Genomic DNA, 26,290 nt, shown 5'->3' with positions numbered 1-26,290 from the left:
TATTAACTTATTTCAACAGTAATTTTCTTTGTGAAAACCTTGAGGGATCCAGACATATGACTTCTTGCTGAAATCGGAAGTTTGTCAACCTTTCCGAAATATATAGCTTTCCTCCATCACGCATGGGTTTTGTACTGGTTTGCGCTATAAACTGGAAGTAGGTTGAAAGCACAAAAAATATGAAGAATGGGCTACCTCTTTGAAAAATACCAAAACTGTGGTCAAAAATCTGTTTTTTGATTCAGTTTTGCATGCTCCTGAAAGCTGGGAAGAAGGTGACTTTAGCACATCAAACCATTTGTTGATGCACGTTTTATGAACAAAACACTTTTATCCAGAGCACTTTTTTCCTATTGTTCCACAAAAACTCAAAATTTAACTATACTTTGGTATTTTCTCAGACACCTCCAGGAGAATCCACAATCCCTGGGTACCTTTAGAATCCCCAGGATTGTTGGAAAAAGATGACAACAATTTGGCATGGATAGCTTTTGTGGCAAAAAGTTATGAAGGACCAAGCACAAACTACCCTAAATAGCCAAGAAAAGGCTTTGCACAGTTGGGGTTGGGGGATGTCCTAGCAGTGAAAGGGTTTAAATGTGTGTATTTTGCTAGCAGTAACAGCTGAGATTTGTTTTATGTGATATGGGGAGAACGTTTCTGAGGTGCCTGGAGAAAAGAACAGAGAAAAATTTTCAGCCAGACAAAGGCCCAAAGAACTGCAAAGTAAAGGGCCAGGGACATAATGACTCACATTATTTGATCTAGCTTGATAATGTTAGTGACTTGCTAAATGGATATGTCAGTGTGTAACTGTCACAAACTTACCAAGAACTACAGAACTGAGAACATCAGCTCTATGTTTTTATATTCCGGAAATTGTATCATCAAGATACCGGAGAGCCAACAGAAAGATTTGTGTGTCATTTTTGCAAAGCAGAATCTGCCTTAAGTGTAAAGGTTTACCCAAAGTAAAAAAAGTTTCAAATTTCAATGACACTGATAGTATATTGGCAGGATCATATTAATCTGCTATAGAAAATCTGAAGCATTCTTCTCAAAATTCAGCGGGAGAAATGGACAAAGCTTCAGGTGGGGTTAAAATGTACAAAATTATTACAAAACTAGGATAAATAGAATTTTGCTGAGTCAATAACAGTGAAGAGCAAACTGCGAAGGCTAGAGCAGTTTATGAGCAAATACTCCAAGAAACTATATTCATTACTAACTTCTTCTGAATTGGTCACCTTACCTTTTCAAGCTCCACGAGAAAACTGTCAAGAGACTCATCTGAAAGCTTGCCCACTTCAAACATGGTTACGGCATGACTTTTCAAATTCTGGAAAACAAGGCATTCTACAGTAAATTGTTTTGTCATTTTATAACCGCATAACCACAGTATATTTTTTATGAATAACTAAATTACTTTAAAGAAGGGTTATAATCAGGGTGTCTCTTAAGGGGAGGTGTTTGGGCATCACGCTGTTAGGGCTAAAAATGTCAGTTCAAAGGCCTCAATATTAGAGTACGGCAGTGCCTGTTGGGTTTCCCCCAATGATCAACAGAGCTCAAACCATAGGCCCATGTGCACGCCCTAGAACCTTTCAGTCAGGCTGACCTATCCTCCACTTTCTAAATACCAGGGGGCAGACAAAAACATGTGCATCGTTAACAAGCATACTGCAGAAACTGGTCCAATTTTAAACTATGCTACCCGCCTTTTCAACACTCAGTAAATAATTTTTCACTTGCTTATTTTATGTTCAGGTCTTTGGAGCATCAAAGACATACAATGCCAACATATATTTGCTTTTGTGAGGAGGAAGGAGGCAGGATCAATAAAATGATTTTCCTTCCCTAGTATGCTGTTTTAGAGTGAGACTTGGAAGGGAACACCAGAAACAAAGTACGCAAAGTCGACCCATGGCATGCTTGCATTTAAAGAGTTTAAGTAGGAACACCCTTAGAATGTTCAATGTATCTGTGAATACCTCTCACCTGCCCCTCTTTAGAAAACAACTCGGACTTTCAGATATTTGACTTGTGTGTGTACATATTTGACGTCTTTCTTTTTCCTTTGCAAACAATCCATTGGCTGAAAGGCTCCGTTATCTACAGGCAGAGAGTGGAGCAGTGGAACAGGAAAAGAGGTTAATAGCACAGAGGCTCCTGTGTCCTGTGTTCCAATTCGTAAAACAGATTTTATTATAGTCAAACGGAAATGTACTCATTTGACCTTAAAACCAAGGGACCTGCGTTCTAATGCAAGTTGTGCCACATTACTGAATACTAAGCGACTGTAGGTAAATTGCTGCATCTTAATTTATTCTAAATTGTAAATATGTGTAATGTAATTAAAAAAATGTATTGTAAACATTCACTACACAGTGTGCTGTCTAGTAATTTAGCAGTAATAGTTTGCTATTGGCAGCTACTTGTTACATTCTGTTTCTGTAATCTGGTTTCAAATAGATGCCAGCACCTATCGTTTGAGATGCTTCTGACATAACCATGTTCTTCGTAGAGCTCTCCACTGCACTTTGGCTTAGGTTTGTTATATATAAAATACCAATAACACACACTAAAGCAGTAGGTGTTTTAGCCCATCAAACCTATATAATTGGTATTGGAACTTGTGACCTGTATGTTACACAGTAATGTTTCAGCAAACATTTAACAGTGACACTGAGCTACAGCAGCCCACTATTTGTTTACTTTGACTGCGATCCATCTTTCAGTTTGCTTTTTTGGATAATCAATGCGCCTTTGTGCAAACACTCATGCGTCACCTTGGCCAGCCCTGTACTGTTGTAAATAAACTGAGATCATATGGCAAAACAACCAAAATACTAAAGATCTTGAAAGCATAGCCAGGGTTTTGAACTAATAGGCAGTGTTGGGCGTGGCCCTTTTTGCAGACTTATACTCAAATGTTTTGGCTTCTTATTCTGAATTTTTCTGAACGGTTTGTTGGCTTTAAGACTCTGGGCACTTTACCACTGCTAATCAGTGCTAGCGTGCAAATGCTCTCTGTGTAAATTGTAATGGTGATTGGTTTATCCATGATTGGCAAATCTGATTTACTGGTAAGTCCCTAGTAAAGTGCACTGTGGGTGCCCAGGGCCTGTAAATCAAATGCTACTAGTGGGCCAGCAGCACTGATTGTCCACCCCGATGAGTAGCCCTGCAAACATGTCTCAGGCCTGCCACTGGAGTGTCTGCAAGTGCTGTTTAAATTTGTCATTTCGACCTGGCAAGGGCACCCACTTGCCAGTCCCAAACATCCCTTTTTCTACATGTAAGACAACCCTTAGGTTGGCCCAAGGTAGCCCCATGGGCAGGGTGCAGTATATGTGAAAGGTTGGGTATGTTTTTTTCATGTCCTGATAATGAAAGACCGCTAATTTTGTTTTTCACTAATGCAAGGACTATATCTCACATAGGTTAGCATTGGAGCTGCTGTGTAACATCTTATAAGTGTAACTTTCAAGTGGGAAGATAGAGAGAGAGAGAGAGAGAGAGAGAGAGAGATTTGCAGTTTGGGATCCTTTAACTTAAAAATACTTCTTTTAGTGAAGTTGGATTTTAAATTGTGTGTTTGAAAAGGACAATTTTAGAAAGTGGGCATTTTCTTTCTTTACCATTCTGTGCTTCTGTCTGCTAGTGGAATCCACCTATGATTTAGACTGACAGTTGGACTCTTTTGCATTCACTCTAGACTGTCACACAAAGGGAGCTGAGGTAAGCCCTGCATATCATGACGGTGGGAGTTGTTATCACTGACACCTGAATACGGCTGTGCCTCCCCTCTCACAATACTGCCTCCAGCCCCTGTAGTGTGTCTGGAGCCAAGGCAGGTTCTTTTGGACAATAAAGACTTTCCTTTGAAATAAGCCTAATTCAAAGGCCAAAATGGGTAGAAGTACTGGCCCTGTAACCCACACATTTTTAGAACACCTCCGGTCTGAGGTCTCTGCCAAGAAGAATAGTTGAAGAGCTATCAGAAGTACTGCCCCTGTGCTGTGTGTTCCTTTGCTAGGTCGGCCAGCAGTTGCTGCCTTCCGTCTGTGGGCAGTGAAAATTACTGGACTTTGTTTTCTTGTATGCCGCTTTTCCAAGGTTTTCCAATGCTCGTGTGCTTGCCTCCTATTGGAAGTCTCAGGGCTATCAAAGACTCCATCTGCAGCCCCCCTGAACTCCACTTCTGGGAGTTCTGACTTGATAAGTGGTGCATATTCCAGTTTACAGCCCTTCGAGGTGGTTCTGCTGCTTCAAGACTTGAACATACACGCATAGCCTTTCCAGCGCTGCTTTTCCTAGCGCAAGCTTGCCGTGCGGTTGAAAAATCAGTGCAGCGCCTTTTTGCGGCCCGAAGAACCACCGCAGCCCGGGTCCAGAGCACAGTGAATCTGACGTCAGAGACCTCCACACCGATGCAGTCCCTGCTGTGCAGCTAAAAGAAGTGATGCATCACTGGTCTGCGGACGAAAGATTCAACGCAGCACCTGTTTCGCCACCAACGCACTACCCCAGCACGTCAAGTTTCCAACGTATCACCCTGCCGAAAAGAGTTGTCTCTGGAAATCAACGCATCGCTTCTCCTTGCAGTAGGGAATCGACACACACTTCTCCTGCGTGAAGCAGGACTGACACCTCCATTGCCCTGAGACTCAAGAACCGAAGCATCGTAGTATTTTCTGATGCTTTTCTCCTTTGCAGCTGTTTTTCGACTGGGATTTTAACGCATCAAAGGTACTTTGTGCTAAAATCAACGTATCCAGTTCTATGGACAGAATTGCTTAAATCTTTTAAAAGTGATATTTTGAGTGGTGCATGTTGGATATTTGTCGTGTTGGCTTAAATAAAGATAGTTGGTTTTTCTAAACTGGTGTGGTGTCTATTTGTAGCGTTTTCACTGTGTTACTGTGTGTGTGTTACGTACAAATAAATTACACATTGACTCTGAGATAAGCCTGACTGCTTGTGCCAAGCTAACAAGGGGGTGAGCAGGGGTTATTTGGGTGTGTAACTCCCTTACCCTGTCTCGAAGGAAGGGCACCTACTTGCACAGGGTATCAACCACTGCCAACTAGAGACATCTATTTCTAACAGGTAGTGTCAAAGTGTCTTAGCCCAACACAAAAATGTATGTATAAAGTAACAATTAATTTAACATTTACTAACCTCTATGGGCAAGAAAATATGTGGGGTCAAATCTAAAATTCCGAAGGAGGTAGAACCTTAATATTTATTTTCCTAATCATTTTTAACAGTCTGCAGTTCTCCAGTTGTAAATAATAGTTGATTCCTGTTTAAATAAATTTAAAATAGAATATACATTTATCTTCACTATTTGTCATTACTGTGTCATAGTGTACCTAAATCATTTTACTCCTTTAAAATCAAGGGTTTGAATACTCGACTCTTAATGTCTGTAGTGCAATAGGACCCTTAGCCCAAGGAATGCTGGGACTAGATTACAGTAACCACCAGGACTATTACCTAGTTGTTAGTGCCACCACAGGATCTGGAAAAAGGTCCTTAAAAGTTGTGTGATGCTTTAACAAGCTTAGATTGGTTTGGGTGTGGACGCAGAGAATAAATAAAAAATACATTAATGAGAACTAAGTCGGAAAGATACTAGGCCTTCGTCTACTGGTAATGAAATCATAGCAAACATTTACAGAATTGAGAAAAGCAACTTGTAATAGTAGCCAGATGTCAGCGATGCAAATAAATCTCACAGAAGAGTAGACTAGATTGCAACTAATGGAGATGGCATTCCAAGGTATCTGTGCAGGAGAATTAATGATCTGGTGGAAATCCTCAAAGAAAACCATAGGAACAGAACACTGCATATCTCTTTTGAATAAGACAGTAAAGGAATTTGGTGTGTTTAATTTTCTAATGGCTATACAACGTGTAACACAAATACTCACGGGTGAAAGGTTCCCCATCATTAGGAAGGCAGTGAGTGTTGAATCAAACAGAAATGCGATCCGCTTTGTATGCCCACTTGAAAGATTAAGGCTGCTCACACTGGCAGTGTCTGCTGTTAGAGCAAAGCATATTTCTTAATGAGACATGTTTTCTTTTTTTCAATATTCTTCATTCAATTTTCAGTATAGAAAAAATGATATAAAGACAATAAATTATTTGTACACATTCTAACAAAAGCAGAGGTTGTTGTCAAAATCAGTTCGTAATATGAATCAGTATTTATTTGCCATTTCAATGACAAGAAGCTACACATTGGGATTGGCACTTTTTTCAAGTATTGTTCTGTCTTCTATCTTTTACAGTCAGAAAGATATTGGAAATGTGAATATTGCTTTATAGCTAGTCTTGGGTACTAAATATTAAAACTGGGTTGGCCTGCTGATTACAGCTAACATATTTTGCACTACAAAGCGCAACCCGCAGGTACTTGGAAACTCAAGTGGCATGATATGCTGTACTTAAGAGCAAACTAGTTATGTACATGATATTAATCAAATGTATTATCAAGGATGTATAATTGCCATTTTAATCTCTCTTCACACATATGATTTCCTCCTTTTATACATGTTGAGTTCATGTGCAAAACTAAATACAGTTGTGATGAGAAAAAAAATATATATATTTTTAAGAGCTGGCCAACATGGATGAAGCAATCAGTTATATAGAGCAAAAAGAGACAATCTCTTCTGGGATTGAAGGTGATGAGATAAGTACATTGATTCTTTGATCTTTATGGCACATGGGAGCCCAACGTACATACACTAGGAAAGCAGGTCTAAACCTGTGGTGCCAAATACACTAAGACACCAGTTCTTAACCTGTGGCCCGGGGACTATTGGGGGTCCACAAAACCCACGCAGGGTGTTTGTGACTTCTTAGAAAATTAAATAATATTTAAATGCACAATACAAATAACATGGGATTAACGCAGACCAACTACTTTGCAGCAAGAATCTTGGCTAACAAAGCTCAAAAACTCAGGTCAACAGGGTTTCAACAACCTACATCTAAGCGTGAAACAACACAAAAGCCAGTCAATAGACTATTAGTTGGACTACAAATATAATGACTGAGTGGAAAAAGTAGAATGCTAAACTCCCCTGCCATAAATGACATGGGTATAGCTCGAAGATGTTGCTGTAACTTGTGGAGCAAAGGAAGTGATGTGCTAATTGAGTGACCATATATAGGTTGTTAATGTTCAACTACAATAGTATCCCCTCCATGATAATGATCTACTGATAATGAGTTACTGCTACATTGTAACGCCGTAGGTAGTTCTAGTTAGGACCAAAGTTTCCATAGGAAACGCGTTTTTTGTTTTGTCAATAACCTTGAGGCCATTTGCCGAATCTCCACAAATGTTTCACAAAACTTCCCCTTTATGGTTCAGCTGCTGTGCTGAAAGTTTCGGGGAGGTCCGTGAAGTGGAGGCTGAGAAAATTGGGGGGTTCCCAAAACGCATTTTCCTAATGTTACGTCTATGGAGATTTTTCATTTTTTGAACACGACTAAAGCCAGAACTGCTGAATGGAATTACAGGAAATTTGGCAGGAAGCTCGATGTTGGTGCAGAGATCTGGTGCGGTCCGGAAAGCGTGTTTTTTTGGGATTTGGTGTAAATCTGTTCAGTAGTTTTAAAGAATATAAATACCTGGAGACGCAAGTCCTTGCAGTGGACTCGCGAATCCTACTAAAATTTGATTGGATGCCCACACTTCAACCAGGAAGTGTTGGCAGCCATCTTGGGACTCGGCATGAAACAGAGTCATAGAAAAAAGTTTTCAAAAAATAAAAGGGGGAGGGTAGGACTATAATCACCTCCCAGATATGATGGGGGTCCCACAGGGACCCCGCCGAGATAAAAAGCATTTTTTGGGCGGGAATTTTGCTGCAAATCTGCTGAAAGTTTCAGGACCCGGGGGCATATACTAATTACAGGAGGGGGGCACATGGGGACACCTCCTAGGGCTACCTCCATCTCCCGGGGGCTCTTTTGATTATGAATACAGGTTGGCACTCCAGAGCCGCCTGCAGACATCCACCTCCCCGGGGCTATTTCAAATTAGGGGGAGGGGGGGGGGGGAGGCGGAATTCTCCCAGACCCCCGTTATGTCCCGAGGACGGCCAACCCCAGGGGCTCATTAAAACAATATGGGGGGCCTCAGACGCCCCTGCCCCAGGTAATACTACCTCCCCATGGCTAATTATAATTGTATGGGTGGCCTCGCTGACCCACCTTCCCCGGGGAACGCCACCTCCCCGGGTACACTATTTTTTGATATTAAGTAATGCGGGGGAGGCCATAGGACCTTCCCCGCAGCCCCGGGGATCACCACCTCTTTGGGGCACAAATGCAATCACTAAGGGGGTCTGTTTGATTGCTTGAATTATCTGCTTTCTCTTTTGGACTGTGCCCACAGCGCGGGGACACACGGACTATAGTGTATGCATGCGTTCTACAAATGTTTTTATTATTATTATTGTTGTGGCCCAGAGGACCACCACCTCTCTGGGGCAAATGTGATCAAAGGAGAGGGGTCCGTTGCCCCATCCAGGAGCTCTAGATGGCCATGGTGACCGCCGACTCCAGCAATGTCCCGGGGTGTCCACCCCCTGGATATTGCAGTTTGTAATGGCATGGCAGGAGCACCACTCCTGCCATGCCATAGCAAACAGTGTGCTCCGCTTTGAGCAAGCAAGAGCATTTTGCTCTCGCTTGCTTTAAGCGGAGCACTTTGATTTTTACACACATGTCAGCAGCAGCTCCCTGTGTGTAAAAAGCAATAACTCAGGCCCCGGCAATGAGCTGCAATAACTTCGGCCCTCGCAATGCGCTGCTTATGACCACTATTATTACATCACTCATGACATGGTCAGTGACATCACTGATGACATCTCAAATGACATCACTGATGAAATCATCCACAGAATCTGGCGCACCCACTCAAACCCTAATAAAACCTTTCATACACCCACTCCAAGTTCCACACTACCATTCTATTAACACACTGTAGCATCCAGTACATTTCACTGTGCTATATATCTCTTTAATTCATTAGTCCTTTTTCATTCTAGAATGTTATGGTTTTTTAGCAACTTGTTGAATTGCCACTGTGTTGGTTGGAGCTGTTGATAGAGCTGGTGCTGTCCGACTCCACTGACCATGTAGCCATTAATAAAGCATATTAATATTTCCTTAAGTGCTTGGTTACTACACACTCCCATACCAGTACTTACACACCCACTCAATGATTCATAGGTCTACACAGACATCCACTCAGTCACCCACACAGCCACTCATACACCAACTCACTCACTAATACAACCACTGATATATCAACTCACACACTGTCAGTCACCCAGAGAGCTACTCACTCACCCATAGGGCGACTCACGCAGCCACTTACCTCTACAGTTACAAACACACTTATTCATACAGATACTAACACATACCTACTCACCTATATACGTTACTGACACAAGCTCACACTCACCCATACAGTCACTCTCACAATCACTCACACATACAGTCACTCATATACATCAACACCAACCTGTACTGCCTTTCACATATGCAGTTACTAACCCATATACCACCGACACATCAATTCACTCACCGACAAAGCCATACACACACCTAGTCACCCAAGCAGCTCCTTACAGAGGAACTAAATAACCCATATAGCCACTGACTCACCCACTCACTCATCCATGCAGGCTGTCACACACCTTCACACAGACAGTCATACAACCATACAGGTACTCAGAACCAATCAATCACCCATACAGCCCCTCACATACAGACTACTCCACCAATATAGTCACTTGGACACCAACTGACAGACTGACACATACACAACCTAGTAACTCAACCACACATTCACTGAGACACCTAATCCCTCACTTATATAGTCAGTCACAAACTCAATCATACATACAGGCACTCATACACCCACTGATTCATCAATACTCCTAGGTATATACTGAACAATCACTGTCACTGGATGATGTCATCAGTGATGTCACTCACCATGTTATGAGTGATGTAATATGTGAGGTCATAAGCTGTGCATTGCAGGGGCACGTGTTATAGTTAGCTCAGCTAATTGGGACTGCTGATAAGATATACTGTGACACTACAAAACATCTGCCCTATGTCTCTCTGAAGACAGGCAAGACCTAAGACATGAAGGCCACATTACATCACTTATTTATTTATTTTATTTTGAAAGTTTTATATAGCGCGGACAAGATCCTTGCAGATATCAGAGCGCTTTACAAAGAGAAGTACATGTGGGAGCATGGTTAAACAGATAAAACAGTAGGTCAATAAGTACAAATTGGTGGCAACTAAGCCCAACATGAGTACAGAGTAGTTCAAGCATTTTACATTTAAGAACAATAACCTTTAATGTCAAGTTAACAAACTAAAGACTAGTAAGACACAAGTGATTACGGACCCACGGACCCTTCTCCTGCCGCACCTGCAGTTTCTCCTGCGACAGAGCCACCAACCTCCAAGGACTGGACCCAACCACCTCCGCTGCATACTCATCAACACCCGCTCCGCACGCAAACACACCGTCAAGCTCTGGGATCTGCTCAACACCTCCGCCCCAGACGTGGCCTTCCTGACTGAGACCTGGTGGAACGACTCCTCGGCGCCCGCCATAGCCATCCCGGACGGCTACAAGATCGCGCGCAGGGATCGCGCCAACTGAATCGGAGGAGGAATAGCCATCGTCCACAAGTCCACCCTCAAGGTCGCCACCCACGCAGACGACACCCTGAACACCGCCGAACACCTCCACTTCCGGATCCACACCGACCCCAACACCACCCTCAGAGGAACACTTATATACAGACCCCCCCGGACCCTGGGTTCAGCAACTCCATCGCCGACCTCACCAGCACCCACGCACTCGCCTCCATGGACTACATCCTCCTCGGGGACCTGAACTTTCACCTCGAGAACAACAACGCCACCAACTCCACCACCCTGATCGACAACCTTGGCCTCAGACAACTCGTCACCGCACCCACCCACGCCGCCGGCCACACGCTGGACCCAGTCTTCTCCACAGGCACCCACGTCGCCTTCGACCACACCACCGAACTCCACTGGACCGACCACCGCTGCATCCATTTCACCTTCAAGAAACCAGCCACGCACCACTGCACCAAACAGCTGCCTCGCCGCTGCTGGAGCAAAGTCACTGAAGACCAGCTGATCACCACCCTCGTCTAGAACCCACCCGCCGACCCCACCAACCCAGACGCCGCAGCCTACAACCTCCGACAGTGGATCGATGACTGAGCCAACACCCTCGCCCCGCTCAAGAATCCTTCCAACAGCCACGCCAGCAAGAGAGCCACCTGGTTCACCAACGAGCTCCAGACCTCCAAATGCGCATGCCGGAAACTGGAGAAGATATGGCTCCACGAACGCACACCGGACAACCACGCAGCACACAAGGACGCCACCCGCAGACATCACCACCTCATCAGATTAGCCAAGAGATCCTCCTTCAAAGACCGCTTTGATAACAATGCACACGACAGCAAGGAGCTCTTCAGCATCGTAAAGGAACTCTCCAACCCCAGCGCCAACACAAACGACATCCCGTCCTCACAAGAACTGTGCGGCTCATTAGTCATCTTCTTTCACCGCAAGATCGCTGACATCCCGACAGCTTCAACACCAGACCACCCCGACTACGCCAGACTCCACCTCCCCTGTAAACACTACCAGCACCAACCGCCTGATCTCCTGGTCCAACGTCACAGATGACGAGACACGCAAGGTCATGAACTCCTCCACTCAGGATCTCCGTCAGACCCGTGCCCACACCACGTATTCAACAAAGCAGACGCAGCCATCGCACCCAAACTACGGAAGGTCATCAACATCTCCTTTGAAACAGCGACATTCCCGGAAAGCTGGAAGCAACCCGAAATCAAAGCCCTCCTCAAGAAACCCAAGGCGGACCCCAAGGACCTCAAGAACTTCCGGCCCATCTCCCTGCTCCCATTCCCGGCAAAGGTCATCGAGAAAATCGTCAACATGCAATTAGCCCGCCACCTGGAAGACAACAACATCTTGGACCCGTCCCAGTCCGGATTCAGACGAAACCACAGCACGGAGACAGCCCTCATCGCTGCCACAGACGACATCAGGCGCCAACTAGACAACGGCGAAACATCAGCCCTCATCATCCTGGACCTGTCAGCCGCCTTCAACACGATCTGCCATCGCACTCTAAAGACACGCCTCCTAGAAGCCGGAATTCAAGAGAAGGCCCTTGACTGGACCATGTCCTTCCTCTCCGGCAGAACCCAGAGCGTCCGCATCACACCCTTCCGATCCGAAGCCACCGACATCATCTGCGGCGTCCCCCCAGGGCTCATCTCTCAGCCCGACGCTGTTCAACGTCTACATGGCCCCCCCCCTCGCACAAGTGGCCCGCCATCACAACCTCAACATCATCTCCAACGACGACGACACCCAGCTCATCCTCTCTCTCACCAAGGACCCACACACCGCCTAAACCAACCTCCACGAGGGAATGAAGGCAGTCGCCGACTGGATGAGGAGAAGCCGTCTGAAGCTGAACTCAGACAAGACTGAGGTCCTCATCCTCGGACCCACGCCCTCAGCCTGGGATGACTCCTGGTGGCCGACCACACTGGGAACAGCACCAATACCCACTGACCATGCATGCAACCTAGGATTCCTCCTCGACCCCTCCATGTCTAAGCAGGTCAGCGCCGTCTCCTCCTCCTGCTACAACACCCTCCGCATGCTCCGCAGGATCTACAAGTGGATCCCGACGAAACAAGAAGAAAGGTGACACAGGCCTACGGCAACGCACTCTACGCAGGAGTCCCAGCCAAACACCTACAACGACTATAACGCATCCAAAACGCCTCCGCCCGACTGATCGTCAACGTCCCCCGCCGCAGCCACATCACCCCCCACCTGAGAGACCTACACTGGCTCCCCGTCGACAAGAGGATCACCATCAAGCTCCTCACCCACGCACACAAAGCACTCCACAACGCAGGACCAGCCTACCTGAACAGCAGACTCAGCTTCTACACACCCACACGCCAGCTCCGCTCCGCCAGCCTCGCCCTCGCCGCTGTCCCTCGCATCCAACGAACAACCTCCGGCGGCAGATCCTTCTCCTACCTTGCCGCCAAGACCTGGAACACCCTCCCTACCCCCATACGGCAGACCCAAGACCTACTCGCCTTCAGAAGACTCCTCAAGACCTGGCTCTACGAGTAGTAGCAGCACCCCCCTAGCCATAGCGCCTTGAGACCCTCACGGGTAAGTAACGCGCTTTACAAGTACTCTGATTGATTGAACCTTAAACCTGCTAGCCCTAGAGCAGGGGTTTGTCATGTGGCAACTTAATGTGGCGTACGAATCACTTCGGAACTACGAAAAATACCTATTCTGAATTATGAATCTCTCTTACATTAAGTCACTAAAAGGCTGAAAAAAATCGCATAATCTCCCCAGCAGTACTATCGGCAGATGTAACATAATAAAGATGTCAATTCTACCTAAATTCTTATATCTATTCCGTGCTATTCCTTTTAGAGTTCGTAACCTTTTTTTTAAACTTGGGGCTATACATAATCTCGCCAAGTGATTACATTTATAAAATATCTTATATACAAGGGGGTCTTCAGCTGCCTGATTTTAAGCTCTACTTCTGGGCCTCCTCCTCAGGCTGTCTCCACAGCCTCCTTTCAACTAAAGACCAAGATTTTTGCCATCAGCTTTTACTGGGCCAAGACAGTAGTAGATTTCTATATCGTACTCTAGATCCGAACTGTTACAAGCGAGTCAGCTTCAAGACCATTAGAGACACTGTTACTGTTTGGCGGGATATTCTCTCTGGCTATTCGCTTCCAACTTTTCACGATAAGTTCCCTCTTTGGGATAACTCACTCTTCAAGGATAGGGTGGCAAATAGCTGGGCTACATACGAGGTGGAGAGACTTAGTCACTTATACGACATTAATGGTTTGAAGACCTTGCAAAGTCTCCAGAACACATTTTCTCTTCCTCAACAATCTTATTACAAGTATTTGCAGATTAGAGTCTTATTCTTGAGATCACAAAGGCTCGTATCCATTTCTGCATATGCCATACTGACATTTATTTAGTGTAGAAAAACAGTGGTGACTGCCTTGGTCTTATCTCGCCTTGATTACTGCAACAGCCTATTTCTCAATGCCCAACAGCGGCTCCTTAACAAACTACATGCCTTGCAAAACGCAGCAGCTCGTCTTATCACAGGCGTACCAAAGTTTGCCTCCGTCTCCCAGGAATTGGTGAAGCTGCACTGGCTCCCAGTGCGGAAACGGATCTCCTTTAAAGCCTTGTGTACAGTCTTCAAGGCCCTTCGGGGGCTTGGCCCGTCATTTCTAGCACAGTACTTTCAATGGTACCGGCCGGGTAGACATCTTACGTCAGCCAATCTGGGGCTGATCGCGATCCCTCGGATAATGAAAGCACGTTGGGGTGGCAGAAGCTTTATCTTGGGGCAGCGAGGGCTTGGAATGCTCTCCCTTTGGCTCTTATACAGATCACAAATTTAATAACCATCCGCAAAAATGTGAAAACATGGCTTTTCGTTCATTAAGTTCAGGCCAGGCTAGGGGAGCTTTCATTTAGCACCAGGACACCGTTTGGTAACAGTGCGCTCTATAAATGTTATAAATAAATAAATAAATATTCTCGAAACACCCAGTAAACACAATACGGATTGCTTACCAATATTTTTCACAGCTAAGAACAGACCCTTGTCTCCAGCTCACCCTTGGAACAGATATCCCTGCCGTACTAATTAACAACACATTCACAACAATAAAAGAAGCTGTAGTGTCAGTTAATTTAAAGCTCCAACATTTTAGGACAGTGTGTATGCTATATTACACCTCTAAGAAGATAGCAAGCTGGTGGGGAAAAAGAGGCGATCAAGCCCCCGACGACAAAACAAAATGCGCCAAGTGTGGTCGACATAGTGGACATGTTTGCAACATGTCCGCCACTTGTAGAGACAGATTGGGTCTAGAACTAAGATTTACCGTACAGGAGATAATGATGGGTTTTAAGGTTGCCCCTAGCCCGGCATGTCGTGCACCTTTTGCCAGCTTACTGGGTTTTGCAAGGCTCACCATCGCCAGGGCTTGGATCTCCCCTAAACCTAGTAGCTCGTTGAGATTTGTGAAAGGAAAAAGCTATGGCAAAGACCATTTCAAATTTTTGGCATACGGTACTTAAGGATTGATAATTTAAATATGATTTTCCTGTTATATATCTTTTCAATGAACCAATTTTGTTTTATGGAAATTATTTGATCTGGTGCTACCTCTGTTTCTCTTTTTTATTTTTATATTGTATATTTGTTTACCCTGATGATCTCCCTTTGCATTAAAATGTAAAAAATAATAATAATTTCAAGTTAACCTTGGTCTTCCTGACTGTTCGTATCAGTATCTGTAGCTGATGATACCTCCAGAACAGGACTGTTCTCCACACTCTCCCAAGAAAGAAGCATCTTTTGGGGATCCATTGTAGTCCTAATGGAAACAAACGTAGTCCAATCAGCAATATCTGCTTACTAAATTTGCAAAATACATAGCTATGATAATGCAATACTTAGGCTAAAAACCAAAGGAGTCATTAACATTGCAAAGGTTCTGTGCAAAGATAAAGCATAGCCACAGATCTGCAGGATATTGAGGAACTGTGTCTTTTTTGCATTAACAAAAAAAATAATTTAAGTAATGAGTGATGACATTAATAGCCTCACAGGGTTACGTGGGCACAAAAGGAAAACAAAGAATGCTTTGTCGTATTTTCAACATGTAAGCATGTACTCATTTCAATGGAATACATTTATTCCCTGAAACACAAAGGGAGCATTTGTGACTACCTCTCCTCAAGAACACCCAGAAATAATGGATCAGTATAGTAAGAAAGCCCCAATGTTATCTGAAGTTTTAAAGCACCTAATATACACCAGAGATAAACTAATGTTGGATATGGCACCAACAACAGGACAACAAAATCTAGGTTCTTAATACTATGACAACAACAAAAATTCCAAAGTTCAGAAAATCCTTTCGAACCAGCAAATGTTACGTCTTGTGTGGGAAGCTATGGCAAGGACCAGGTTACTAGTTCCCATTTCCTTTTAGATTCTTGGAATACCACATATTTAGGCCAGTTACTTCTTTGGTACAAATCCACAAGGTCATGCAAAAAGGGCCATCTTGTTGAGCCTTCTCTTAAAATGCAGCATTTGTAGAAGAGCCTAGCCCCCAATCATGGATACCTGCTGGATTTTCTGGACACCACCGACCCTGAAAGTAATACGGTTTATGCAGTGCAATGCCTAAATATGAAAGAGAAATTGCGGAGGAAGGACCGTATTCTGAAGAAAAAGTACTCTACTACAGTATAAAAAAAATGCCCAACTTATTAATTACACAATAAAATAAAGACTTGCCAAAGAACATAATATACATTGAAAGGAAATTACTAACATCCCAAATATTGTTCTGAGCTGTGAGAGACACCGGCAATTTTAGAAGAAAATTGACTTGATAATATACTTTGCTACACAAATGGGTATGCCAAATCATTCACTTGGTTCTTTCAATATCTGTTTACGAGACGCAAACAGGATATTCGAAGAGATGGTAAATGCAAAGGTATTTGTCCAGCTCTAAAGTTCCTTCTTCGTAAAAGAAATGAAACATTTCCATGTATAGTTACTTTAGTTTGTTAAGAGATGGAGCATTCCTCCAAGATGGATGGAGCTGATCAGGAAGGATAACTTGTCCTTTTTTGTGTGCAAAACCCAGACGACAATACATCGAAACTGCATTCTGGGGAAAAAAGATTATTATAAATATATGCAAATGAAAGGTGACTTGGCTAGGTAAATATTTTTAAGGTAAAAAGAAAACCCAAATTATCCACATTTCTACAGTACCTGCCCATTGAGAGCCCTCATCCCAAAAACAATATATGCTCAAATCAAACTCAGAGGAAACCATCAAAAGGCAATGAGACCCAAAACTCTTACCAGGATACATACCTTTACTAACGATAAATCTATCTCCAACACATTGGCAAGCTGTAAGTCAAAAAACGTTATTAATAAACATATTGAAAAGGTCTAGTGATATATCAAGAATTGTTTACTCAGAAAAAACAGAATCCGAAGCACTTGCAGTGAATTCCAGGTATCAATCCAAATAATAAAACAGTATGAATAACATTTTCAAATCACTTCATATTAGTGGTGATTTGAATGCAAGGGAGTCGCAATCATTAGAACTGAAGGAATGACATCACAGAGCGGCAACATAATTTACCATGGATCACAACATTTTAACACTAGAAAGCCAGCACCAAGCTTTGCATTCGATAATAATCCACTGCCATCCTACATTGAGTTTGAAAAATTCGTATACACCAAATCATTCCTTAAGATGGATATGAACACAAAAAGGAATCAAAATAAAGATTCAGCTCATACTGATCTACACTGGGCCTATCCAGGTGAATCGTGAGATACTACCGACTCTGCTGTCAATTCTACTTAGGGGAACAAGTCTACGCTACTATACTTGTTCTGAATAATTTGAAGATGCTACAGAGCAGTGATCTCAAGAGATTGTGGAGGGGCAGGCTACTAATATTAAATACTCAGATTTTTGGAGCTTTTACTTGCAATGAGTGCTGATTTGCCTTTCAGGATGTTTGTGAGACATTCAAATATTAATCTACTTTGATACCTCATATGCCAACCGTGGCACCTAATGGTTCCAGTAGAGACTGAAAGGCAGGGATAGGAAAATGTCCATAATGGCAGGATAGCTCAAAGTTCTCAGGATTCTGAATAATACTGGCATTGCATTCATATTGTTGAGCAGTTGAGTCAGCTGATGCAGGAACCATAAACCAGTTTACGAACTTTAAGACTGATGCTAATGTAGGACCACATGGCATTCATTAGGATTTTATGGTCCACTATGGTAAATTCTGCAGAGAGATTAAACAGGATGATGTAGGTTGGTAGGTATTGCGAGTGACTATTATGCCTAAGGTATGAGCAATGACCTGTGAAAAAGCAAATTTTATTAACACAATCACATCTGAATCTGGATTTTTTAGTGTGAATGTATTTTATTACCTTTGCTTTTTAGCAGAGGTGTATAATGTTTCAGAAGTTTTAGACAGCAGTAAGCAAGGAAGGTGTTTAAAGGATGGTTAATTACAATAGCTTGCAGATAGAGAATAATAGTTATTTTATTAAGAACAAGCCGTTCAGAAAGAGTCAAAGCTAGTGAGATGGAAAGGGGACCAGCATATCATTAGTTTGTTCTAGGTATGTGACCTTTTTACATTTCTAAACCATGAAGCTCTGCATTCAATCCAATGATTATTTTGCCTATTCAAGATGGCAGCAACAGGTTTCTTTTCAGGGCAATTTCTCATTTTATGAAATTAATCAAGGAAATAAATATATACGTTTTTGACACTGGGCAGCGAATGTGTACTTTTCAATGTTGAAGGAAATGTCTAATTTTGAGTTATAGAGCTTTGGATTGTAGTATATAATTTTATTGTACTTCTTAATTTTCTTCAAGGTGTTAGTAATTTGTCACGGAGTAATTAATATCATCATTTCTTTATTTATGTAGGGATATTTTTTCCATTTTGAGAGATCTCAAATAAAACCAGGGGAAAGGAGCATTTGCCGTTTTTTTGTTTCAGACATGAACATAATTCCTACCCTTGGTGGTAGTCTCACAATACATATAGTACAGTAAGGGAACAATTTGTTCTTTCCATGATGGACAGTTAGCTGGTATGGAGCTTTCAAGGTCAATCATTTCTAGTGTATGTGGTTGTAGACCAAATCAGATGATGGGGTTTGTTGCCAGAGTAAAAATATTACTCCAGTAGTAATGGCACATGACATAAGACTGACTTGATCACTGAATCTTAAGTGGGTTTTGAGTCTCCAGGTTCTTTCACTTGCTGCAGATATGGGCCTGGTAGTCCTACATTTGTAAGATCGTTGTGTAAGGTCACAAACATCTGCTTGTTCACATAAGGCTGCCCAGTAAACAGAGGGGGCCAGCTTTTGGAATGTTTGCAAGGAAAATTCAGGATCGAGTACCTCTTAATGAAGGCCTAGGTTAAGAGCCTGTGTCTGAGACAGCTGGAAGACCTTGCCATCCACTTGATGTGAGTGGCAGCATTGGAGTTTCAGAATGCTGCATTTTATCAACTTAAAGGTATTCGATACATCTCTAATTTTAGAGAATATAAAAAGAAATGTATTGTGCACAGAGGACTACATATCTTCTCTCAGCATTAACCCCTCTTGAATAGATATCCTACGACAACTGAACAACAATTTTCCATAATGACTAAGATAAAGATACATTTAAATAGGTAATTCGAGAAGCCAAGCATCCTTTCCAAAATCAAATTGAACAAAGCCGTCATTACAGACCAGCATTAGATAAGTATTAACATTGCACATATGAAAACTGTAATGGACATCATCAATAATGTAATCAAAACATTTCTGACTTCACACCAAATGTAAAAATATTAAAAATGTACAACTAAAAAAAGACAGAACAAAGTAACCACCTATTCTTATTGATGACCACTGCATTAAATAAGATGTTAAGTAATAGTCCAAGTCATTCAGAGGGAGGCACCAATAAAAGTACTTTCTCGAAGTCATACATTGACACATCACTGAAATATCGGTATGCTTTCCCTCCCTCTTGCTCACAGTCAATATCTGATGCAGGGAAATAAGTGCTAGTCTCATAAAATAAGTGCTGCTGGTCCTCACTGGCAATAACTGGCTCAAATGAAGCACTAACTGCACTGAAATGCAGCAGTGACTTGGCATCAGGTTTAGAGGGGGGCCGTCAGACATAAATGAATGATAGAAAGATGCTAGAATTCTAAAGAGATGGAATCAAGACTTTTATGTTGCTTTCTTGGGGTCAGCGCATAGGGCCTCGTTACAATGTCGGTGTGTCCGACACCGACGTGCTGACGGTGGCACTGACATCTATGTTCGCGGGCCACCTTCCACATTATGATGCCACGGGTGGAGAAATCGGGTGGAGGAACCAATCGCGGTGCTTCTGATGGGCTCACGGAGCCAGTCGGTGCATCGGAAAACACCACAATCCCCTAATGCGGCAGAGCCAGTCTCAGCTCCTCAGTCAAGATTATACTTTGTAACAGCCTTTGCATGTCGACCTTTCCGACATGGAAAGGTTGTCGGAACGTGTCTTTGAGGGTCCTAAGCAGGGCCCCTTTCCCTCCTGGGCCTTCGCAATTGTAGCCCCCCCTAAACATCCCTGTACCGTCACGGTGCCTGCCACACAGTGCAGGGATGTTTCCAAAAATCCCTTTTAATATGGCAGCTTGTGTCCTGGGAGGCAGAATCAGCAGAGATTCAGTAGGCAGGATCACGCAAGGTGCACTCTTTCCCCTCCCCTCCCCTCCCGTCCCATGCCCGAAGGAGCAACAGAAGATTTCTTAATAAGTTATAAGTACAATCCACACCTACAATAATGTCAAACCCTGAGCCATTGAACTCAAGTGACGAAGGGTAAGTGAATCAACCTACCCATTGCGAGCGGCCCAACCCAAAAAATCAACAAAGGGCCAAAACATGTCGACCTCTCACAATCAAACACCAGGTGCAATTGACCACTAATACATTCACCCAGCACCAAACTTTTATTTTAACGTTACTAACATTCACTTCTTTCCGGATCATTTACGTAACTATCACGACTGTCACGAACCAGATGGTCTCCCTCCCAGATGAGGATTGGAGAACTGGAAACTCAGGCAGAAAAAGACCAGATGATGATGCAATTCACCCAACATACATGGCAGAGAATCAAAATATACTTCCACTGAAGTTAAGAGTGAATGAGGGTCGAAAACCTGAAAACCCTGCCATACTATGACGTGATTCATTCGCTTTTGATTCTTACTATCTTTATATATTAACATGTGTGAAAAGCAGGCACTGCCAGTCATACAAACAACTCTCAATTATTAAGACAGCATACCATACATTTACAAGATGTGTTTCATTTGCTTACTGTTTGCTTTTTAGGTCTCGCCTAGGCAGCACTTGAGCTGTATCTTCAAGACATGATGTATTCATGTATGGACTTGAAGCTCCGCCAATTTTCTGCCCATCTTTTCAATTGGCTCCTTTTACTGTCCATTCTAAATGGTTGCTTCCGATTCGTGGATAGGCTTAGTAGTTCCTCCTCAGTACCGCCTTTCCTGCTTTTGTAACCTCCCATGAGGACTGGCCTTTTTACATGTGTTGTTACTCAGTATGGTTTCATTTACAGTCTGTGAGCAGTATTTTTTTTAAATGGTTTGCTCCTATTGCACACAGGACATGCATTTCTGCAAGGGTGACCACTTTTCCACTCTTTGCTGCCTGTCTGCTCCTCATTGCCTTTGGGCACCATGCTGTAGGTTTCAGCATGGCATCCGCTTGTATATTTTTATTTGTAATGGTGGGCGCGTGTCATATTTCCAAAATGTGCTGGCTCGCCCAAATTTCACCTTTCCATTTACATTTTTTTTTTAAAGAGAGGCAAGCTCCTTTTTTAGGGCAGCGCAGCACGCAATAGCGGCCACGCGTCTTATTTTCCATTGTACCAGTCATTGGCGGCAGCTTGCCTTTAAATGCACACCTCACCCCACTCCAGTGTTTCATTTACTTGTTAAAAAATGGCAGCAGTTTATGATGTTTGCAAAATGTATGGCTCGCTTGACTAAGGTTGGTCGGTCAGCCTTGGTCACATCAAACGCAGCACCTCCATTTTATCAGTAGTTCTGCGTCTCCATGTTAAGAAGCGTCCCCGGCAGGACAATGCCATGTGCAGCCGCATCTGGCTTGTTTTCCCTGGAAAAGCACAAACTTGTGTTAGCACTTCTGTGGGTATACCTTATACCCACTCAGTTGTTGGTAGGGAAGTCTTGTTTTCCAACATGTAAAACGCTGTCTGAGTGCAAGCAGCTTTGACCAAGCCCAGGGAAATATTTGTAAAACAATGTAGCCCTTCGTTAGTTTCCACCTCTTGTTTCTTATTCCCACAGGGCCGCTTTACAGACCGCCATGAGCATAACTGTTATGTGCATAGACGCCATACTTTGTTTTGAGCACAGCGCTCACTTTTATATTTAAAAACTCATTGCAAGATAAAAGCAGGTAAGCCCGGCAATGGCATTTTTCAAAGCGCAACTGTATAACCCCACCCTTTTTGTCCCAGCACATTGTGCCTAAAATCGCTTAGAGAGGATAAAAGGTTGAGAAAATGCAATGATTAGCGTTCAATGCAGGGATGGAAGTGGTGGGGGCTGCGCCAGTAAAACTTTCTGGCCTGCGTGGAAAGCAGACAAGGAGAAGTTGAGCACGGCTCTCCCCTTCTGTGCTAGTCAGTTTTGGAAGTGGTGGTGGGGCCACTGTCGATGTCTTCAGCGCTTTGTGTTTCACGTGGCAATGTGCATGTGAGGTGCAGTGGAGAAGTGAGTGTGTTAAAGCCAAGTAGTCGTTCGAAGGCTTAACTCAAGTTGGGATGTGTGGGAGAGTCTCTGGCTGTACGGATCAGGGCTTGCTTTGCAACAGACCTGCTGTCTTCCCCTCACGCCCTTCCTGTACGCAGACGAGGGCGCCACCAGGACAGAATGTGGGGGAGGGCAGCATGGAGTGCTGTAAGGCACAGCACTGCTGGGATGCGCAAGAGTGGTGAAGTTAGGTGTATGTTCAGGTGATGAATTGCACTTATTTTTTCTTAATTTTGTTTTCACTGCTATACAGTGGAATAACCCGCCTCTTCACTTTCACTTTACTTACAGTGAGGTAAATATTTTGAGAATTTTTTTTATTTTGCATAAAACATATTTCACAGTATGACAGCAAAGCATGTCTATGTAAGCAGGGCTAATGAAACTCACAATCAGTAGGCAAGTAGGGAACTTGAGAGATAGTTGTTTTGAGGGGTGATTGGGATTGTGACTGGGAGAGTTATTATGGGTGAGCAGCAAATGGTACTACCGCACACATTGCTACTCAGGCTTGCCTACCGTGAGGTTCATGAAAGGGGGGCGTGTGAGGGTACAGGGTTGTGGAGAGGGACAGTGTTCTAAGCTTCTGCCAGATGCTTTCCTTTGTGCAACGGAGGAGGTATCTTCTCAGGGTGTAGAACCAGGTTGATTAAGACTTTGAGTGTGATGAGGCACCGTCCCCCTGTTTCCAGCTGACTACGGAAGGACTCCCCTCCACCCATACCTGCTGCGGCAGGGACAATGCACAGCGTTACCCACCTCTAGTAATGGCTGTTAACTAAACTGGCACTTTTTTTTTTTTTTTAAATGTGCTCATTATGTTTAGGGAATAGTGTGCCACTTAAGAGTGCCAGGACATTATTGTGAGATATACATTTAAATACAGTGGTCAGGCCACATTGAGGCGGCAGGCATTTACAAGTATTTACCTCATTTTGTGTATATCATTTAGCTCATCAAGGCTTGGTGGAAGCGTGCTGTCTGTTCCTTTCTCGACCTGGGTGCTCCTCTCAAAGCCGCAACAACGTGTTCAGTTTGTATTTTGGCATATTTACAACTCTGAACTTTTACTAGTATTCACTAAAAATCCTGCATGATGACTAAGACTTGATGCCTGGTACCACCGCCAGGATGTGAATACAACTGATAGCTTTAATTGTGGTGGTTGCTGTAGCCAGGATACTGTGCAGCTCTAATTATGATGAGTCTACGCTTACTGTGGATAACACTGTGTCTCCATTAAAGTACTCATGTTTTTTAATCACTTCATTTGTTTTTTAAATTAGCTAGATATTGGTTCAATGTCTGCAGCCAGATTAGCAGCTCAATTAAATAACACACACGCTTCTGAAGCGGGAAAACATACTTCAATAGAAACAGCTTCTGCCGTCCGATGCCTCTCATGGCAGGGCCTGTGGTGGGTTTAATCCAGAGGTTGTCGTACTTTTTTATTTATTTTCTTTTTTAGTCAACTGTTGGTTGCACTGTTACCAACAGTATCAGAACTGCAGTCACAAACATCTTTTTAAAATATATTATAAACGCACTCAATTTCAAGATATCATTTTGCAAATTCATCGAAATTGTTAATATCGGTTTGAATGTACATTTAGTTCAGCTGATTTGTTTAAAATGTGCTTTGCTTGCTAATGTTTTTCCTTTCCTTTCCCTTGCTTGCTGCCTGAACCTTAACACTAATCCATACCCTAATTTTAACTGTGTTGTGCAGTTTAACTTTACTCAAACGCTCTCCATAGCCCTTAATCAGTCGATAGCAGAGAGCTTATGCCTAACCCAGCTCCTATCCCTCATCTAACCCTACCTTTCTACTTTAACCCACAGCTAACACTCAACTATCACCCTTAATCCTGCTCCTATTTCTCTCAATTACCATGGCTTCCACCCTTAATCCAGACCTTATGCATAACCTTGCTTCTATCCCTCACAGTAACTTCAGCTTTCACTCCTATATCAAATGCATCACTCACCATACCCTAACTTTCACGCTGAAAAAAGACCCGCTCCAATGCCTCACCTAATCCTAGTTTTCACCTATAACCCGAACCCGAACCTTTATCCTGCCACTAACTCTAACCCACAATTCTAACACCACACAATTCCACAACTAACAATTCCAATGCAACCCATATAATTCCATTCCACTCTATACCACATACATTCACTACACTCCAAAGCAAAACACATAGGTGAAAGACATGATTATTTACAACCCTGATACCTCTAACTCTGCCAAATGCGATACCTTTTGCATTGCAAATGCTTGTCCTAAAATGATTTTAAGTTTCTTACTACTGCTCCCCCTATTAAAATTATCACTTCAATTGGACAAAGTGTGTTATGTTTCACAATATTGCTTTTACTTCATTTATTTCATAGTAAGTAACAATTAGCTTAAAAAATGCTAGCGTAATCCCCAAGTTATTTCACAGAGACCTGCAAATCCCCACACTCAGATGTAATGTATTTTTAATAAATGCTCATGCTATACCAAATTGAGATTCCATTTATGTTATATCTGCAGGACCATTTATACATAGTGTTTATTTACCCAGGTACTCTTGGTTTAGAGGATTGCCCCATTTTGTAGGTACTATAGTACTGAGACGTGTTTGCAGACTCTCTGATTTCAGGTTCCATGCATGGTTCTGGGTTGCTAACATCATCCCCGTTGTAGCCCATCAGATTTACTCAATAACAGGAAGAGACCATAATTGGGGGAACATAATAATAAGTAACAAGAGTATATCGGCATTCTAAATCGGACAGAATCCAATGTCTGTAAAACCAAGTTGGTGGGAAAGAACAGGGATTCTCAACCTCTTTCCAATGCAGGAATACATATAAGGCTTTTTGGAGGAATCCCTATAAATGAAATGTTTACAAGCCAGAAAAAGTTGTTAGCTGGGAGTGCAATTAATTTACTCATAAGTCATTGTCATGTAAACGTGACTGAAAAGAGCTGCTAGTTATCTACAAAACAGCAAATGACTCTAAAATGCACTAAACACTACTCATGAAATCCCTCTTGAAAACAATGTGGTTATCAACATCACTGAAATCTGTGGAACCTACTTCACCATTTACCTAAGACTAAACTCAAGAACTTTCTCAATCAGTCTCGTTCAGACAGATAAAAAAAAGACTACACATGCAAAGTATTCTGAGAATCAAAAGGGATTCACAGAAAGTGATGTGCAGATACGGAAACCACTTCCAGGAAGAGTTTTGAACCAACTGCTTATTTCCACTTGGCAGTGCAGGATTTGAATTTCTGTCACCAGAACAATATGAAATGAACACAGACACAAAAGAACTAAATCAATCAAACAAACTGCATTTGTAAAGTGCAACACTGTCACCCCCAAGGTTGTCTCAGTTGAAGAGCCAGATCTCGAGTCTCTTTCTGAAGCATGCCAGGATGGTGGCTGTAGGGAGTGAATGAATGAATGAAATGCCTCTTGTATCGCGCTACTAAGCCCGGAGGCATCAAGGCGCCTAATCAAAGGAAATCAGAATGAACAGATAACCAGCAGTATGGGTACGTCTTTGAGAATAACCACGTTTTTAGAGCGTTCCGAAAGTTTTGGAC

At 43.0% G+C, this 26,290-nt stretch overlaps 1 protein-coding gene across 1 annotated transcript in view; it reads right to left on the bottom strand.

Annotated features, from left to right (window-relative positions):
• The window catches only part of FAM91A1 (family with sequence similarity 91 member A1), a 261,796-nt gene that overhangs the window by 149,922 nt on the left and 85,584 nt on the right, over positions 1-26,290 (bottom strand). The window contains exons 10-14 of the mRNA XM_086966190.1: positions 17,129-17,167; positions 16,804-16,916; positions 15,490-15,602; positions 5,940-6,052; positions 1,253-1,339 (exon numbers count right to left, since the gene is read on the bottom strand). Coding sequence (XP_086822316.1) covers positions 1,253-1,339; positions 5,940-6,052; positions 15,490-15,602; positions 16,804-16,916; positions 17,129-17,167 — 465 coding nt within the window. The remainder of the gene's footprint in view (positions 1-1,252; positions 1,340-5,939; positions 6,053-15,489; positions 15,603-16,803; positions 16,917-17,128; positions 17,168-26,290) is intronic.

Source organism: Lissotriton vulgaris, chromosome 4_1, assembly GCF_964263255.1.
Source record: "Lissotriton vulgaris chromosome 4_1, aLisVul1.2, whole genome shotgun sequence".
NCBI lineage: Eukaryota > Metazoa > Chordata > Amphibia > Caudata > Salamandridae > Lissotriton > Lissotriton vulgaris.
The sequence above is the reverse complement of the archived record's forward strand: the minus strand, read 5'-3'. Positions and strand labels throughout refer to the sequence as shown.